At 39.5% G+C, this 19,703-nt stretch overlaps 3 protein-coding genes across 6 annotated transcripts; all 3 read right to left on the bottom strand.

The window, feature by feature from the left end:
* Positions 1-733: 733 nt before the first annotated feature.
* On the bottom strand, positions 734-2,572 carry timm10b (translocase of inner mitochondrial membrane 10 homolog B (yeast)). The gene is made up of 3 exons (XM_030101813.1): positions 2,298-2,572; positions 2,117-2,212; positions 734-1,669 (listed from the first exon to the last, which is right to left on the bottom strand). Exons 1-3 carry the CDS (start codon positions 2,322-2,324, stop codon positions 1,013-1,015), a joined length of 780 nt encoding a protein of 259 aa, XP_029957673.1. The 5' UTR covers positions 2,325-2,572; the 3' UTR covers positions 734-1,012.
* A 3,364-nt stretch (positions 2,573-5,936) lies between these two features.
* Positions 5,937-9,530, bottom strand: LOC115396053 (uncharacterized). Of its 4 annotated transcripts, none has more exons than XM_030101808.1 (6): positions 9,408-9,530; positions 8,584-8,691; positions 8,442-8,484; positions 8,014-8,144; positions 7,710-7,759; positions 5,937-6,934 (listed from the first exon to the last, which is right to left on the bottom strand). In XM_030101808.1, exons 1-6 carry the CDS (start codon positions 9,421-9,423, stop codon positions 6,476-6,478), a joined length of 807 nt encoding a protein of 268 aa, XP_029957668.1. In that variant the 5' UTR covers positions 9,424-9,530; the 3' UTR covers positions 5,937-6,475. The 4 variants fall into 4 exon arrangements, with proteins under 4 accessions (XP_029957668.1, XP_029957669.1, XP_029957671.1 ...); XM_030101809.1 differs by having other exon boundaries at positions 8,020-8,144; XM_030101811.1 differs by having other exon boundaries at positions 8,014-8,105.
* A 1,038-nt stretch (positions 9,531-10,568) lies between these two features.
* On the bottom strand, positions 10,569-15,626 carry LOC115396047 (T-cell surface protein tactile). The gene is made up of 7 exons (XM_030101801.1): positions 15,456-15,626; positions 14,874-15,215; positions 14,362-14,474; positions 14,026-14,182; positions 12,030-12,437; positions 11,094-11,196; positions 10,569-10,952 (listed from the first exon to the last, which is right to left on the bottom strand). The coding sequence occupies exons 1-7, from the start codon at positions 15,535-15,537 to the stop codon at positions 10,856-10,858; spliced, it is 1,302 nt and encodes a 433-aa protein (XP_029957661.1). The 5' UTR covers positions 15,538-15,626; the 3' UTR covers positions 10,569-10,855.
* Positions 15,627-19,703: the final 4,077 nt, after the last annotated feature.

The following is a 19,703-nucleotide window of genomic DNA, read 5'->3' as shown; positions in this document are numbered from 1 at the left end:
TCACGTTATGTTGCAATGTTCCTTTAAAACTTGCATTTATTTTTTCTATTAATTTGATTTTGTTAGATTTTTCTCTCTACTTTTAAGTTTCCTTGTCACCATTCTGCATTTGCTGATGTTCATGTTTGTTGGTGTTGCGGAAATGTGCTACAAAAGTTGCCTTTCCCTGTGACTCACTGTTTGTTTTTGGGCAATACTGCTGAACATTTTGATAGAGAACTATGTATGAATTTGATTTCTTTACAGAACACCAACTAAAAACTGATGAGTCTCATATTCTTAGTAAATCATCGCTGTCAAAACACACAGCTGGTGACAATCTGCAGTTCTAACAGGGATTGTGTTTCTTCCACATACTACAGTGACATTTCCAGTTTTAAATTTATTTTTGAAAGACTGTAAATCTTTCTAAATCTGACTCCACTGGAACAAGCTGTCAAAGGAGCTATTACGTCATTTTATTTGAATGGCACCAGTGGTTTACACAAAATAATGCATATTTAATATCTTCTGCAATGTGTGCTCTTCAAAGCTGTTGGCTGTCAAAGCAGCATGAAAAGTGTAGTTGAGAATAAAACATTGAGAATGTTTTTAATAGGAGGAAAGAGGCAATGTGAGAAAGGTCAGCTTCACAGTCACCAGCATGTGGCATGAATCCTGCCAACGAAGCAGTGACGACAGGAAGCCCCTCGATGGTGTTAAACAACGAAAAAATGTCATCAAACATTTTCAGCTCAGAAAAAAAGTTTTAATGATTTATTTTATTATAGATTTCATGTTGTTATGTAACAAAAACAAAATTAACTATGATAACAGAGAGCCGAGTTGTTTCGGATGATCATCAGAATGAGGTTAAAAGCAAGCAAACCTTTAAAAAGCCAGACTGTCGCGTGATCACCCAATCACCAAGAGCCATCATCATGATCACTCGACCCAGTCGAGTTTTAACTTCAGCTCTCGGGGCATACAGCACTAACACTGTTGAAGCACTAACGCAGACCCAGACTGGACGTTATTGATGACCCGAGGGTGGAGGAACCTCTGGTGCTTTCTCTTGACCCGACAGGGTTTCTAATTTAGACAATATAGGTGATGAGAGAGGTACATCTTCTGATAAGGATGCTGGCTTAGGATGTGTAAACAAAGCCGCAGAACTTCCATTTTCAATTTCAGAAACAGCAATGGGTGGCTCGGGGAATCCTGCCACATATGAAGGTCCATTAATGGCTTTGCTAAGCTCTGCTGGATTCACTGTTTCAGTCACAGGAGTGAGAGGTGCGGCAGCTGTTAATTGACCTTCTTGGACAACTGTGGATTTGGACATTGAAGCATCCAGCTCATGTGGTAAATCTAACCCTGGTGTTAAGACTGAGCTATGGATTTCCGGTCCAACACTAGGGACAGACATGGTTAAAGATGATGGAACTTCTGGAAGTGAGGGTGCTGTAACAGGGACTTGAAATTCTGGTGAGGCATCTGTGGTTACAGAGCCAACATCCCCAGATGCTGCTGCTGCTGCTGCTTCAGCTGCTTTTGCATTCTCTGCAGCCTTGCTCTCCATCTCCTCCATCCGGCGCTGCACCATCCGAGGCATCAGCTGCACATAGGTGTTCATCAGGCGGTGGTTCGATCGAATCAGCTTTCCTGCACAGTTGTCCACGCAGCGCTCCTGGAGAGACAACAGCAATCAGAGACTGTGTGAATAACAACATAGTATTAGTTTGTACGCTTGCTGCTTACGTGTTAGTCATGGACCATATTGGCTTCTAGGCAAAAGTGTTCACATTTTTGGTAAAGGTCAGGGAATGAGACTGTTACTTTAGCACAAAGCAAGGTCACTGACTGGCGGCACATGGGCACTAATGCAATCACATCCAACATCTTGATAATATCCAACAACTACACTGTTTCCCATTAGTGCCTGACCTTACTGACTGTGTTATTTCAGAATGCGAGTCCAAATCCTGCAGAGATTAATCATGTTCTTGCCAAAGGGTGTAGAGTTAAATATCCAAAAACATGTCATCCGTGTAATGCAGTACTTGATATCAGAGGCTGGTATACACTGACGGCATTAAAACCTGCAGCTGCATTTTGTTTCCACGTTTCCACGTACCTCGTCCATCGTGAGGTTTCTGTAGTTGAAGTTGCTGGCACATCGCTGGAAGCAGATTTCAGTCATGCGGTTGTAAACCAGAAGGAAATCTCGAAGCTGTAGGAAAAAGAACCATTTACAGTCATACTTCAATGATGCCCACTGCAACACAGACCCGAGTTAAGGTGGCAAATTGCCTTACATTTCTTAGCTGACTGTCAGGATCCATGGAGATTTTACCAGGAAGCTACAATGCTAGCACGAAAGCTCCGCGGCCAGCGAGTGAGTAAACTAAACTATTCTCAGTTGTTGGATGAGTGATGCGAATCAAACACCTAATAGGCAACAAATAATCAAAATGACTGCAGCGTCGTATTGCTATTAGCGGCAGAAATTAGCAGTTTAATGTGCAGTTTAGAAAGGCATGACATTCATATGCGGGCTGCCATGTTTGTGACGAAGATCGTCTCTGTTGGTAAAGATGTTTCACTCTCTGTGAGCTGAAAAAAGGTCGCACTTCCGGTATGAAAAGCAGAACAAAATTATTATATTTTACCACCACAATAGTCTTTTTTAGTTTTACAAAATAAAATACAAACCACGCCTTTATCAAAAAAACAGGCTATTCTGTTTTTAATAAATACTTTCATGCTCTTTGTTTTTATTAGCGAAATCAATGGTTCTGGGGTTTTTGAACATATTAAAAGAGCAGCATGACAAGTTTTGAAATAACAAAAGCCATTCTACCAGTTTATATATTATTATTATTATTTATATTTTGTATTTAGACATTAAAAGTTTATTTTATTTCATTTATACTTTATTGTTTTCAGAAATGGAAGCATTTTAGGTATACACTACAACACCATGACTCCTTCATGAAGCTTTTTGATCAGTAAAGCATATGGTGAACGCTTTTTCCATCGTCGTACGTAGAACACAGTCGTAAAAAAAAAAAAAAAAAATCTGGATAATAGAACAATGTTTACTAGTGCCGTCGTCTCGCTGAATGGAAAAGCCCTAGAGCCAGCTCCACACTATGCAGGAGTTTACACAGGTGAGTGACACCTCAAACGTGATGCATAGACGATCCTTGCAGATTTGCACGTCAACGTCGCCGCCGTGATGGACCGGGCAACTTTGTCCATGTTTTCTACTGAAGCGGTTTGTATTGTAGTTTTTAATTCAAGGAACTTGCACCCACTCTCTTTATTTTGTTATTTATCGAGAAAATAGGTATATCTGGCAAGTTCTTGATACTAAATCTTGATACTGATGAAATAATGGCAGCTACATGCTGAAACAGGTGTTGCTTGTAAATCTGTTGGCGTCATTTAAGTCTCAATTTAGAGGAAATTTTAAACCACGCATGGTGAAATGTCTGTGACTATTTTGTAAGTTTTACTAAGATATTTGAATTATAGATGATTATAATTACCAGCTGATTTAATAACTCAATATTGTAAAAATGGAATGGGAATGCTACTTTATTGCTTAGCATTAATTCACTGATAATTCCATTCGTTTTCTGCAAAAGGTTAAGCTGCAACATTTTATGGAAGTCCACATGCGAACAAAAATCATTCTGTTCAGACATGAACATTTTTCTGTCATATGAAGCCTATCATTTCATTCACAAGACAATTGTTTTTAACATTGTAATGTAAACAGCAGATATGCTACATCCTGATGTCAGAAAGAAACAGGAAATGATTGGAGATAAGGTCAAGTCTTTCTTCTTGTATTTTTTTTTATAAGATATTACAGTAAGATCTTCAGGAGTGTTGTAAGAGTTATATTTATTTTTAATTAAACATCCAGTTTTGAATGGGTCAGTTCTCAACAGAAGTGGTGAAAAAGGACTTTGTGAGATTTGAAAAGCAGCAAAGGATGATGTGCATCAAAAATTACTGGCAAAATTCTAATAAAAATCACTGATGCTCTTTACTTAGCAATCATTACTGCCAAGGATGACTTAGTTGGTAGACTAGATTAACTTTCAAATGCAAGGCTGCAGGTTTGATTCCCAATCTTCCTGTGTTCATCTATAGAGTCCTTGATCAAAACCCCGAACCACAAATTGCTCTCTATATGTGGACTCATCCCATCACTGGTGTGTGAATTAGTGAATGCAGCATTGTAAAAGACTTTCAGGAATGTGGAACCAGAGGACATAGAAATGTTTTTGAGTGACATCCAGTTATAACATCACCCAAAACCATTGAAAAGTGACCACAGAATAGCAAAGACTGATTTCAGCGCTATTGTGTGTCCTGATTATGTTAGTGATCCAGAGGGAGCTGTGTCACTAAACTACTCATGAAAAACCACCTTGATGCAGTGACACAGCTGTGCAGTCTTCCATTCCAGCAATACTAAATATCAGCAGCACTGCTGCTCCGTCTCTCTTTCTATTGGATTCTTCTGTCAGAAATAACTGTTGTATAAATAACATGATCTTTGACAGATAAAATGAAATGCAATACAGATCCCCAGTGAGACATTTCCTGCCCTTTCTGGAGTGTTTTTAAACAAAGAAAACAAAAGTTACCCTTGGTGTCTGTGCGGTATCTGCAGTGAACTGAAATCATTTACGGTGAAACCAACAGGCTTTATATTCACGGCTTCCATATAATTTGAACTATGTAAAATGTTTGAAATGTAATGAATGTCAGTGAAAAAAGATCAGTCTCACAGCCACAGATAAAAATCTACAGTTCAGCAAAATGTTCCATTAAGTCTTCAAAAACACAGTCTGTGGAAAAAGAAAGGTAGCTGACATTTAGTTCTGTTGAGCATTTCCTGTAAATTGCTTACATTTTATGCAAACGGAATATTGTCACTGAGGGAAAAGGGATCATTTTCATTCATCAAGTTAACTGATGCCAGCCTGCGTTTACTGCCGTGCTGTAATAAAGACATAAAATTATAGATGCAGCACTTGCCAGTGTTGCTGAGTGGAGGATAACATTCCTCTTCTGCACTCGTGGGAGACAGATAATAGCATTTCTACACATTAAGCTGTCACTGTTAATTGAAAGCTCATATTTTATTTTATTTTTTTCATAAATCTCTTTTCTGACTTTTGCTTTTTTTTCCAAAGTGGGGGACAACGCAGCTGGAAATTATTTTCCTTTAAATTTACATTATGCATTCATCTGCCATCACAAACAAAAAAATACAAACATGAAAAACCTCAGCTGTTTTTAGCTGTTGGAGGAAAAAAGTCTCCTCTTATTGTCATGCAAAACAACCTCAGCATAGACTGTCCAAGACAACCCAGGAAGTGATGTTTTCTGAAAATATCAGCAGTCATTCATGGTAATTTAGCTGATATTGATTGATTAAAAAAAAAAAACAATTCCACAGTTCCCAAAATGACTTTCCTGGTCTTTATTGTAAGAATAATAACCGTATTGGTATTTTAGATACAGATGTGACTGTTAGGAAGAGTGGTCTGCATTTTTATTTGGGCCTTTTCGTTGTCTGCGAATGTTACATCCCAAATGCCTTGAGCCAAAAATTAATCCATAGAGGGGGAAGTAGGCCACGGTCCGCTATTGGAAAACTGTCATCAAACATTTAGCGTGCTGCAGGCCTCTGACTGCTGAGTCCACTGCAGAGCTGCTCTCCCCGCAGCAGATCGCAGGGCAGTAAATTATCCTGCCAGAGTGCGGATTACAGAGGGGAATGATCATTTCGCCAGATGGCACATTAGCTCATAAGTGCAATAGATTTTACAAGTAATGACCATTATCATAAGTCTGACACGGGAAATCCTCCACGGGTGACATTTAAATGATGATACAACATGCCCTGGGGGGGAATAACAGCACTTATGTCTCACTCAGTTTCTTTATTTCAATTTCAAATTCTTCATGTCATTATTTTCATTCTTAAATGAGATGGAAACTCACACATGCTTTGACAAATACTCAATAAAATACCGGACGTCGCCTACTCCTGTGGAAAACTCATGTAAAATATTGTTTTTCCTCGTGCCTTTTGTGTTGACAACGCACGAAAACACTGAAATTTCCTGTGTGCCCGTTGATGATTTGTGGTTTTTCTCTCTCTTTTGCGATAAAATGAACATTTCCACGTGGTGCTTGACCTCTAAATGTCACACGCAGACTTTCCTTTCTTCTTGTGATGTACTTTACACTTATTGCATCCTCCGGTTGAGGAGAGACTCATTTGTTCCTCAGTTGCTCAATGTGAAGAGTTGAAGAGGTAGTTTGTCTGCTTCAGAGAGGAAATTGCTCAATCATGCAAAGTTCCATGAATAGTGAAGCCAGCACATCTTTTTTTAAAACGCACAGCTATGGGGTGATGTTTATTCAGTTTGAAAGTAGAAATCAGTCTTAAAGTAACACTGTGCTAATCTCCTAGGTTGTCGTCTTGGCTGAAGCTGTGTATAAAATGATCTGCGCTGCTCCGAAGGGTTTCTCCATTCGACAGCTCTGCGCTTGCGTTCTCATTGTTCCCGCCGTCTTCGTCTTTCCTGTCCCGACCCTCCTGATCTCCGCTCCACTGTCTCTCGTTCTCACCATGCCAGCCAACGTCCTCCATGCTCCTCTCTCTTTCCATCTCCTCGGCCTCCAGAGCGATCTGCTGGCTGTTCAGGTAGATGCTGCTGTGTGAAACCATGGTGCTGGTGTCCCTGGAAGGGAGGCAGGCGTCCACGTCCGCGTCGACCTCCAGGAAGGAGTTGGCGGGAGGCGTGAGGCGGGCCGCCGCCTGATCCTGAAGCTTGGCTCGTCCCTGGCTTTGCTGATGACGGTGCTTCTTGTGCTTTTTCGCCATCTTCAGATCCAGCGACGCATAATTCAGGTCAGGCTGCAAATGATGGTTTCAAACAGCAAAGTCAAAATGCATTAACGAAATCATTTTTTAAACCTCTGGCTTCTGTTTCAGGAAACATTAAGCAACACCGTGCTCTTGTTTTTAAACCACAGAGCAGCGCCTGTGTATTTTCTCATATATTTTAGGTTGTCGACTTTATTTTTAGAGCATTCATGGGTTCATTGACCACAACATCTCACTGGTTCATACTCATTTCCTTTCTGAAAACAAGTCTGCTGTGAGCAGGAGATATAATGGTTTGAATGTTTTATTCTAAATGCAAGACTTTTTAGAGTTCATTGCAAGCGCAGCAACAAATGTACCTAAAATAAATATTTTATCAAGCTTTTGCAATTACTGATAAATTAATGATAGATTAATTTTATGTGCTTACGCATTTTGATTTGTCTTTGCAAATTCAAAAGCTCCATAAAGGATGAATATATAACGCTGTGTTTTGCGTAACAATACGCATAAGTACAGTTCAGGTATAATCCGTTCAAATTAAACACGTCAATCAGTATTAACCTCACATCGTGGAACACGAGGCGCCATGCGTATTTTTGTCCCCTTTACGGCTGTCAGCCCGTATGTGTGCCTTAAATTACATAATTGCACACAATGCAAATACATCAAATACAGTACCTTATAGAAACACTTATGGAGGAGCCATAGCCATGGAAACGTCATGAAATACATGGTTGCTTAAATAACAAACGTTTTGTACAGAGAACTGGCAGAGATATCGTCACATGGGAACACGTCTCACCTTCGTGCTGTCTCTTGAGCGTTGCATGGTCATCATCTCATAACAAACCTCTGTAGAAAATGAAGTAAAAGCATCATTTTTATTTTAAATACGCAACTACAAACTTATTTGTAGCATTTCTTAGTCATACTGGAAAAAGGAATGGAGTAATTGATAAAAACCTAATCTGAAATCTTATACATAAACATTTTGCTGTTGTTGAGTCATACAGTGGAATTCTTAAAAAAAAATCACATGCACAGATTTTCCTCTTGTTTTTTTTTTTTTTTTGATTAAAAAAAATGATGACAGAATGCAGACTTACCCTCACCTCTTCTCTCTCTGCGGATGTTGCCATAGATTGGATTTTCCTGTTGCTCATCGTGTGTGTGGGGGGTTTCTTGCTGCTCTTGATGTCTGAGACCATGAAAATAAAGCCCTTCGCTCCGTGAAATGCTTCAGTGAGACATTGAAAGAACAATTTCACAATTTATTATTCTAATTTACAACAGTTTTATGTCTGTTAATGCTCCTCAAACTTAATGCCCATTGAAATAAATGATACATGGCTGGGAACCAGGACGGCATATATCTTCAGTCTTTGCAGGGCGCTCTTTAAATTCATAATAGGATTTCTTAAAAATGTTGTGCACTCTACTTCTCTGTGAAGTTAGAAGAAGAGGAATACAGCATGTGCACGTTTCCAAACATGGTTTATTGCCCCAAAAAGACTTAAAAAGAATTAAAACCTACATGTCTTCTTCAGTAACGTGATGGCAACAGGAGTCATCTGTGTCTGCATGGAACAAATATACATAAGGTAGTTAATGCGTTTTTGTCAAAAAGTGGAGTAAAATTTAGAATTAATAGCAGTAGAAAAATCATCTGCCCGTACCTCTGCATGACGATGTTCCTTTTTTAATCCATAGGATGACGTTAAGACACAGAGAGATCAGCAGGGTCAGACTTAACACCACCAGGCCGACCACTGCAGTGAAGCAATCTGAACGGCAAAACACACAAAACATTCATCAAACCTAAAAATCCAAAATGTATCACTTTTAAGTTTATTTCATGTACAGATGACGTTGACTTTTCCATCCACACGTTACTGTAATAATGACAAAAGAAGATAAAATGTGAAACAAAAACTTAATAATGCTTTAGTAAGTTAAAACATGCTATTTGAAGGCATTTGTCGTTAGAAAACAGAATTTTGCTTCTGTTTTTCTGAAATGTGCCTTTTTCCTTCACGTGGATCTGTCATGAGTAAATTGTTCTGATTTCTTCTTCTTTTTTTTTATGTTTATGTTGCGCAAATAAAAACAATGTGTTTTGAAAAATGAAACTTTTTTTCTGTTGAAGAGAAAACTTTCTAAGCTTTTTATCTTTTCTACTGACCTTTTCTGACTAATTTCACAGGAAACGTTCCTGCTGTTGTCAGTGTTTTGTTCTCATCACAGCTTTCGTGCACATTTACAATCAAGCGTGTCTGTTAAAAAAAAAAACCTCACTCAGAAATGGTTTTAGTTGGAAGTGTGCGATTCTTAATTGTAGCACAGTTCATGAAAGTTCATATTTTTGTGTTTGTTTTAGTTTTTACTCCCTTTTTATTTGGCGTTGGATGTGTAGTGTTTCAAACAACTTCGAAACTTTATAAAAATGATAGTACAGTACACACATGTAGAACTAATATAAGAGTATAAAAGTTGACCTTACCTGGTCCACCTGTCATTGTCCAGCTTTTTTGAACAGATCGGGCTGTGTGTGTGACACAATCGCTCTCAGGCTAGGGCATCTCTGTAATCGGTGAGGTGTGCTCTGCCGTAGTCTATATTTACCCTGCCTCAGTTACCTCTCTAGTACTGCAGAGCTTTGAAAACTGACGGCTCTTCAGTTACAAACAGGAAGCACCGTAACCTCATTTTCAGGCAGGCAGTCTCACCGCCAGCGCAGGATGAAGGTTAATTTCAGACAGATCACTTCTTTGTATTGTACAAGCAGGACTTTATTAGTGAAAGAAAATCAATAGTAAATCCTAATTTGTACATTTAGAAATGTTAAGGCAGCTGAAGAAAATGAAATCCTTCTAAAAAAAAAAAAAAAGGGTTCAGTTCACTGGACCACTTTACGATTTTAAGCCTGAATCCAAATGTCAGCGCTCACTCTAAAAATAGTGAAGGTTTCAGTCAGTAAATGGCAAGTGAGTTACCTCACCTGAGTACATTGCAACACTTTTACACTTTATTAATCCAAAAATGGAAATGGCAGAGTTACAGCAGCATAACTTCACACTTCATTCTGGATCAGAAGGACAAAGTCAGACACAATAGATGAAGAAAAACACTCTGGAATATGATAAAGTCATAAAACATTCCTCTAATAAATATGCCATCTCAGTCCATTTGTCTTTCTTTTATTGAGCTTTAACCAGTTAATGAACAGGTTACTAGTCCGTCACATGTGAGAAACAGAGAGCCACACATTCATAATCATGCCTACACTCATTTCTGAGTCACCGGTTCACTTCGCATGTCTGGACAGTGGGAGGAAACAAAAACAACAACAACAAAAAAAAAAAACCCACACAAGGAGAGGCAGAACATGCAAATCCCACACAGAAAGTCCCAAACCTGGACATTCTTGCCTTGAGGCAAGAGTGTTAACCACTGCACTGCAAAGGAATACGGACAAGTTTGTTTCGCGTTTTTATTAGCATCTGGTGGTTTATTTGTTTTCACATGTGGTTTGTGGTTTCGGCCTCCCTTTGAACACAACAGTCAGTTTATGGTCCTGGAGGCCGCAGCGGTCTCCAGCCATCGACGTATTTCTTGTGTAAGAGGAAGCCACAGAGCATCTGGGCCAAAAAATGACAACAAATGACAAAAAACAACTTTTATTCACAGAGGTGGGAGAAAATGCTACACACGGAACAACAGTTTCAGAATATTGATGACAAAGTATCAGAAAACCATTAAGAAAAACCTTTTATTCACAATCACGCATCAATATCAGCGTTCCTCAAATAAACAACTGACCAATGTAAGCAGTACATTTTTTAAGGCTGCACGCTTCAGCAGAGCTCACTCAACAGTATTAGCGCACTTTCATGCACAGTTTGTCACATAATAACTGATGTCTTTATGCTTTTCTATCGAGTCACACCTCTAAGTGTAGAGAGGCTGAGTGGAAGTCTGGCAGTGTCTGGGAGCTGTGTACTTGACTGGAGGTGGAGGAGGTTTGAACGGAGGCGGCAGATCCATTCTGTGCAGGGAGAGCGAGGGCACACATGTTAACTGCTATCATTGTTATGCACCTACCTGTGTCCAGAAAGGTATTATAGGTCATGCGCATCAATCAGACAAATAAGAGGTGTTTTATTTTTCAGAGCAGTGAGAGTTTTACCTGCTTTTTATAGCCTGTCTTCTGTAAAGAAACCCAGCCACAGCAATCAATACCAGCACCGGAATGATGATTAGGAGCAGCAGCAGATGCCCCCGTTCGGTATCTAAGGAGCAGATTCCAGGAAAGGAAATGTTTTGTAGGGCAGCAGCAGTTAAAGATCCTTTTCCAACATATTGATTCTCTCGTTTTAGCAAAAAAAAAAAAAAAAAAAAAGGTGTTGATAATAAATGTAAAGCTACAATGTGATTTTTTTTTTTCTTCTATTTTTTGCCTGCGGGCAGAAAAGTGTGTTTTGCAGTCTGTCTGCCCAGTTAGCTGTGTACTGGATGCCCCTTTTAATGAGCTTTCTGCTTTGAAAATGTATCTGGCCTGAAACAGAGAAAACTGGAAACAGTGAGGAGTCCGCTGGTGGTGACGATGCAGAGTCTGTTGCTAATATTCACCTGTGTTTTTTTTATCTTTTTTTTTTCAACCACTTAAGTCTGCTGGTTGGTATTTACTAGTTTCAAGCATTTCTTTTTATTCATTTCTTTTTTTATATTTCCTTTCCAGCCATCTGGCCTTTTCTTCAGTTTCCGCCCACACTGCTGGCAGTCCCCAGGGCAAACACGATGCCCCAGGGCAGTCGGAACAGCATCACCAGCGAGGGAATTTCAGGTGAACAAAACAATGCACATTCACGGTTTCTTCTAGAAACAGATGCATCATGTAGCATCATTAGTTTTCAAGTGGAAATGACAATTTGGTTGTGTTTTGATGTTTGTTTTTTGACAACAAAGGGTGCTGGGAGTCTCTGAAAACTGTACTTTTTGAAAATGGCAGCACTGTGGGAAGATTTACAAAAGCAGCGGCACATTCCAGAGTGGGGGGGGGAAAAAAACAAACTGGAGAGATGTTCACAGATTTTAAAGAACTATTTTAACTCCAAACTTTTACCTTTACTGTCCGTGACCTTTAGCTGAGTGACTGTTGTTTTGCTTCCCTCGCTCACAGTTTGGGCTGCTTCGGGTTTTTCAGATGAGACGTTTCCAGAGGAGCTGGACTCCTCTGGCCTCGTTGAGAGTGTGTCCTGTGTGTGAGGTGTGTGCAGCTCGGTCTGATTCCTTCTCATTTCCTGTGTGGTTCCATCATAGCTGGGTGTGGTTGTGTTTGGTAAGTGACTGCGTGGGACGGGGGACGGTGTAACAGTGGTATAAGGTGGATTCGTGGAGGTGGTTGAAAGCTCTTCCAGTGCCGTCGTAACACTGCTGGTGCTTTTATTATTAGTAGTATTTGTCGTCGCTGTTGTTTCAAAGTTCCTGGTTGTTGTTTGGTCCTGATGCTGAGACGACACCGTGGAAATGTCTGAAAGTGACAACAGAAGGAAGCAAAGCAAATATTTAAAAACAATGGATTAAAAACATGACTTCTGGGATGACATTTATATGAAAAAAATGATTTAATATGAGTGAGCTTAACCATATGCTGTAGCTCTAAATCAAACTATAGAAAAAACAAACTGTAAGTTTAGGAGTTGTTTCAGTTTTAAAGTTTTGTCTACTCAGTAAAATTCTACTTTCAAGCAGTGATTTACTAGCTCAGCATATTGTAAATATTCTACAAAGCAGAGTTGCTGGGCTATAAAAGAAGATCTTTTTGCAGACATGACATAGATTTAGTTCTTTATTTCACCAAAACAAGTCATGTAAAAGTCGAGTTCATGAGTTGGTATGTATTGGAACAATTTACCACAAGAGGAAAAATAAAGCTCTGGCCTTCTGACAGGTCACTGCACCTTCTCGCCCCTAACCTTCATTTTATTTTACTACCTTTTAAAATTCAGTATTGGTACATTTTTTTTTAACAGAATGTCAAACTTTCCCTTTAATGAAATTCACATCCTACTTTAATATTTAGGTGGAATCATAAGTAATCTACCCCATGACTTTAAAATACCCGGTGCACAGTGATACATCATTAAAACATGGTCTGAGTTGGCATTTATGAGCACATGCATAATCAGAGTAAGTAAAACCCTTCCAAAACCCACACTGTGAAGCCGTGGGCGCAGATTCCCGACGCAAAGGTGTGGTCATGAATTGCAAATTCAGTAGTACGTCGGAGATATGCTCCCACTTCATTAGAACAGCTAATTCATTGTATGCCTTTTTTTTTTTTCCTGACATGAACGTCCCATCGCACGCCTTCCGAACGTCCCAGCTCATGTCCAGCGAGACGCAACAGAGGAACTGAAGTTGTGTTAAGATTAGCTAATTTGCAAGCAGATTAATGCCGTCCACCGTGAGACTGTGTGAAATATTACAACACTGTTCACATTTCAAAACCAATCCTGACTCTTCAGTCGTTGTACTACTCCAGTGTGTCCAACAGATTGTGCTCTCACCCCACATCATCATCCGGAGCAGCCACTGTGACTCTGCTGAGAGCAGCTGTTCTTCTGGTTTGAAAGTGGATCGGAAAAAAAAATGGCAGGAAGTATGGTGTGATGTTTTTGTGGCTTTTTTTTTTTTTTTTGGGTCTCATCTATCAAGGAAGCTGAGGTTTATTTTCTTGCTTGAGCACAGCGCTTTCACAGCAAGAAAACAACTTGCAGTTTAGTGGTTTGGTTTAGTGCTCTTCGTAATCTGAAGGCAAATAATGTGAACTTTCCAATTTATTCGTAGTTACTCAAACGTATGCTCTCATAAAATGACTGGAAGCTTTGAAATCCTTTGAATCTCGCCCCTTCCTTTCAGCTAATTAAAAATTAAAATTGGGGGAGCTCCAGTATAATAACAAAAGTTCAAGTATCAGCTTTCTAGTCCAGTGAAGTTTATTAAGTCACTCACTCTCCTGGGCACTCTGCTCGATTGTTAATCCAGCCCCGAGGAAATGATGGAATTGAGTATGGCACAAAGAGGCAAATAGCAGAAAAAGAAATGGAGCGACTCACCTGTCCTCCAGCTTGTGCTCGCTGGTAGCACTGTGATGATAAACTCTTTATTCAGAGTTTTCTTCCCTCTTTTGACAGTCAATGTATAAATGCCCGCATTTGCATCAGTCACCATCCGGAGCTTGAGGGATTCATTGTCTGACAACACGTTCATGTTCTGGGGCAAAACAAGATTATGTAGCACACAAATACATTTCACACTGAAAAGATGGATTTGTAATATAGGTTTGGATGTCAGAGATAATCACATCATTTTGATGTTCACTGAATGGATTCAGATTTACCGAAATAACTGAAAGGGGCGTCATAACAACCCCTTACTCTCATTTTCTTTACCTTGGCCCACCTGTACTGTGCATTGGGAAATGATGTGTTGCAGTCAATAGTCACATTTTCTCCAGTATAGACCTCAATGGTGTTTTCCATATTGCATTCTACTGTAATCTCATCTGGAAAAAAAATTAGAAAGATTATTTTGAATTCTTGACTTTAGAGATAGTTGTGACTTTAGGTGTAAAACATGAAAACACCGGTAAATTGTGTTCCACCTGTAATTACGATCATAACGTTGCTTGAAGAACAGTTTTGTTTCTGTCTAGATTCAGAAAAACAAGGCTATAACGTAGATAAATAGCTGCCATGTGGCAAAACCCAAAGATGTATTGCAATTATTTGCTCATACATTTGCTCACAAGTAAATAACTGGTGAGATCTGACAGAGAGTACCTCACTGATGCAATCCTGAGTAACATGAAATATATGCAACGGAGAATAAGAGAGTATGATGCTGCACATTTAGATCGTACTATAGATTCTGTTTGAATTGCATTCGCTTGCCTTCCTCTTACCTTCAACTGTTAGCTTTATTTCAGTTCTCAATGTTCCCAAAGGATAAGTTGAAATGTCACAAATGTAGGTTCCACTGTCCTGTTTGCGCATCTCTGGAAGGTGCAGGTAGGAGTACACCTTCTGGTATGTGTCATTGTATTCAATTTGGTGGGTGAGATTATGCTGAAACCGATATTCTCCATAGTCGAAGCTGTAAACGACCAGCTTTATGCCATTTTTCTTGCTCCATTCTATATTGGAGAGCTTGAGATTAGTATAGTTCTTTATGCTGCAGCGTAAGGTAATACTCTGGCCGACTGCAGCTTCCTCGTCATAATGCAACCCCGCACCAACCTGGAACCCTGTCAGGCACATCAGATACTGTTAGAAGCAGGAAAAGTGAGGAGACAAAATCACTTACACTTTGAAGTTGATAATACAGACTGCAGACTGCTGGGATGTAGGCAGATAAAATCATAGCATTATTCTGAAGCAGCTTGTCACACCACAAGCCAATACACATTTCAAACCCATAGTGAATACCCCATCTCCCCTGCTCTGTAATATGAACAACAGCACATGCGGATGTTTACCAGGATTACCTTGAATAATAGAGGCAAGAAGCAGCAGAGAAAAGGTTGCTCCCAGTGCACTCCCATCCATGTTTGAGTTACCAAAACTCATTACGATCAATCAGGCTGAATCCATCGGGGGATTCAGCAAAAGACAGAAACGCGTTGTCTGTTGAGGCAGAAGAACGGTGCAGCGACTATGAGACAGAGAACAGGATGGCCTGTCTGTACAGGAAACCACATGGAGAGAACTCTGCAAATGAGTCATACACAGTGCTGAACAACCCCCCCACCTCCAAAAATCAAAGGTAAAGTAGACATTTGCAGTCGTAAATCTCTGTGGTGCTTATCGTTATTCCTTTTGTTGAAATGAAGAGACAAAAAGAATAAATAATGACTAACAGAATACCAGTGACTCATTTGGTTTGAGACAGTAATAATTCATTGCATTCATGAAGCATAATACCAGCTGAACACGCTGATCAAAAAAAGATATTAAGTCTGTCTATGTTTTAAGTCAACTTCCCAATTAATTATTTTTTTAATCCACCCATTCACCTTTCCTGCTCCCTTTTTGTCTGTCTGTAATACATCATATCAAATTCATTGCTTAAAATTTTGATCTCATAGATCCATTCTTACATGCTTGATGCACTCTTGATTTGTAATGAGCTGCCTTATCAGGCCTCGATGGCCGTGATTAAATTTGATCACTTCGATACTGTTACGACAGTGGCGATCATCAGCTGAAGTGCCTGCTCACGTCCTTTTGATGGATTTCATGAAATACCATATAGTGTTTCTTAACATATGAAATGATAAATTGACTAACGTTTGAATTTCAAATTATTTCTCACACAAACTGTGTGTGGACTTTTCTTTAATGTTTTCTGATTTGTCTGTAATATTCTCTGTAAAGTTTTAACAGAGCAATCCAAAGGTGTTACCTTCAGAACTTAGAGTTTAACAGAAAAAAAAAAAAAAACATTCAAACAATGGCGCAGGCTGCAAGTGAAAGGTGTTTATTATGTCAACTTCATTTGAGAAGAAAAATCCTGGCGTGCAAACAAGTAATGGGCTGTCTCAGTCTGTTAGCTGCCAAACGCAATTCATGGAGGTGGTAATTCAAACTCACATCACTTTGGTCATTGTATGAAGATATACATGACTTTCCAGCAGCTTTTTGAACCGTCAGCTGATACATCAGAGGATGTTTTACAATACATGTGCCTTTTCGACTGTTTTCACACTGAAACTGAGCCTGAATCTTAATGGGACGCTGTTGACGACTCCAGTCGTCCCACATAACAGGCTTTACTTTGCCAGACGCCAACACTCATTCACCAACACTAAAAAAACAGAGCTGCCACTCAAGAATCTCAACCCCATCAGGAGTAACTTGATGCTTTATGTCTTGCCCCATTTCACTTGAGCTCATGGACACGCGGGTCTGGATCTCGAACTGCGAACCATGTGATTGTAGAACGACCAGCTCCACCACCTGAGCCACAACATTACTGGAACCTAATGAGCTGCAATAAGCTGCGAGCACAACAACAACCTAAGGGGTCATTTTTATGCAGCGGCACAAATGAAGCAAAAAGAAAACCGGTCACGTGCTTGACACATAAATGCACAAAATGCGTGTTGAACACTTACAAACCCTTCGAAATATTCCAATTTCTTTTCTTTTCTTTTTTAATAAAAATAGGGAAATCTGAGCATGTGCCTCAAACTTTCATATCTATTTAGCTTCAAACTGTTTAGTCATCTGTAAACTCATCACAGTGGCATTAACTTGGTTGCATCAGAGTCAATATTACTGGAATATTGAGCAGTTTTAATAAGAGCCAGGTCTACCTTATTTACAAGAGACAGTATCATTTACATTACCTGTTGTGTGACAACACCAGACTTCTGAGTGCCTAAATGAGTTCTTCAAAGAAGATAGAATCCAGCTTCACATATCTCTATCCAATAACCAGAACTCATAAGAATAAACTAGGAAATTAGACCTAACCCAACTGAAGACAGATTTAATGGTGAGCTCAGGACACAGGGTAGCAGCTAATTCAACCAGATTGATTGTAAAGCTACTCATCCGGGATTGTGGATTAAACCTGTTGATATTCATATTTGATGAATGGATGGCAATATGTGTAAAGGGAAACATTTTATGCGGATTTAATTTCGCTAATGACAGAGAAAGCAATTTAAATTGTTACTGTCACAAAATCAACAGCTGTCATTCTCTTCATGTCTCATGTTACGAGCACCGTGGGTTCGTGCTGCATTCGGATGATTCCTAATTCAACACTTAAACGCTGCGTTTGTTCTTTATGCTTTTTTTTTAAGAAAAATCACTGTAGGCAGTATACATCTTTAATGAATATTTAGTTGCGTTATATTCATTAGATGAGGGTAACATCTCTTTCCTGAGAAGCCATTGAAATCTTAAGGATTCCTGACACCACATCAAGGGGATTACTTTGTTCCCAACGATGAGAACAGAATGGAAAAAGGCATTTGACTAATTAACATTTTTGTAGATTCTAATCACTTCCTATTAAAAATAAAAAGGAATCATTCTCACATTGTCACATCGCGCAATGAAATTCTAATGAGGAAAATCACTGGTCTCTTGGTAGTTACTGTTTCCTGCTGTCTTTGATGTGCAGTGAGGGAGGAAGAATGCAGGAACCTGCGTGTGCGCCGAGCCCTCCTGCACACCCTGGTAGCAGCAGTTCCACACCGGGGTCAGGCCAGCTCTGGAAGTCTCTGGGGCTTCTGGATCCTCTGGTGACCTACAGAAAAATTGCTCTTGTAGCAGCATATTGCACTGCAACACTAATTGCCAACTCTTGTGTTAAGCAATCTGTGTGTGTGTGTGTGTGTGGACGTGAGTGGTGTGTGTTTGTGTATATGCTGACCTAATGGGGGTGTGAGACCAGTGCTGATACTCATTCACACATTCAGCACCGCTCACTAGTCGCATTCACTGTTCAGTTTTGCTTCGGGCGTAGTGCTATCTATCTCTGTGAGCAAATGTGATTTTTAGAGGCAATGCATTATTAAAATCTGAGTATGTTGTACAGATTGTCTGACTACAAAAAAGAGTCACAGCCTTGGGCGATCGTTTCAATGCCCCTTCTAAAATGTTAAACTATATATTTATATTTTAATTTTTAATTGAAAATGCTTTACCTGTTTGCTGTATGTCTGAGAATTGTAATAAAATTATCACCATTTTAAAGATCACGGTTCGCGATGCAAAATATTCAGAGAGGAAGCAAAATAATTCATTTTTAATGTTTTTGCATACAAGAGAGCTGCTGCAGGTAATGAAAAACAAACTTCAGCTGCACCGGTGTGGTAACTTGAAAGGTTTCGGAGAGACTTTCTCAAGGTGAAAGCGGTAAGTGATAAAATTACTGGATGTGTAACGCTATTTAGCCCTGAAAACCCTTGATCCATTGTAGAGGGCCGACAAATTTAGGAGCTTATATCACATTTTGAACGGTGCCTTGACTTTGCAGACACGTTCGTGCCTGCCCTGCACATTTGCTTTACCACACAAGAATAAAGTTCAATTGCATTTTTTTCATCTTATTTCATATTTGTTATGAAATTCAAACGTTGTAATCAAATTACCGTTTATCGGATATTACAAGACAGCGCTAGTCAGATGTCGTATAGACTGAAAAACATCAATTCTTTGCACTTGTGGGAAATTCTCCACTCGCACAGTGGGTTTTCTGTGTGAAAGACACATGGTTCATGGCTGTTTCTGTTTCTCAGTGCTATAGTACAACTGCTGCACTGAGAAAAGTCAGATCTTTGAAAAGTATTTTTTTATAAGTAATATCATGGCCGATAACTTGGAACCAATTATAAAAGCAAGCAGGCTTTCTTCCCAGATTGTTGCTTTGAAAATGAGTTTCATCCCAGTGTTTGAACACCCCAGCTGTGTGGAATTAAATCCCTGTTCACACTTTCACCTTGTCTGCTGTTGTGTTTCCCATCGAGGAGCAAATATTACAAAGAGTGGGCTTGTTTTATTCTTGGATTGTAAAATTGTAACCATCAAAATCAGAACAAGTGGCCTCCTGGAAGCTGCAATAAGAAAACCAGACGGCTCAGTCGAATTGTGACAACACCGATTTTAAAATGTCAGAGCAGGTGCTTTGACAGGGACACTTTCTGTCCCCACATTTATTTAGAAAGCTGAGTTATGTATTCCCCGGACATCTTGACCAAATCAAAAATGATTTCGATTGC

This window comes from Salarias fasciatus, chromosome 10 (genome assembly GCF_902148845.1).
Source record: "Salarias fasciatus chromosome 10, fSalaFa1.1, whole genome shotgun sequence".
NCBI lineage: Eukaryota > Metazoa > Chordata > Actinopteri > Blenniiformes > Blenniidae > Salarias > Salarias fasciatus.
This window is presented reverse-complemented; position numbering and strand designations above follow the sequence as displayed.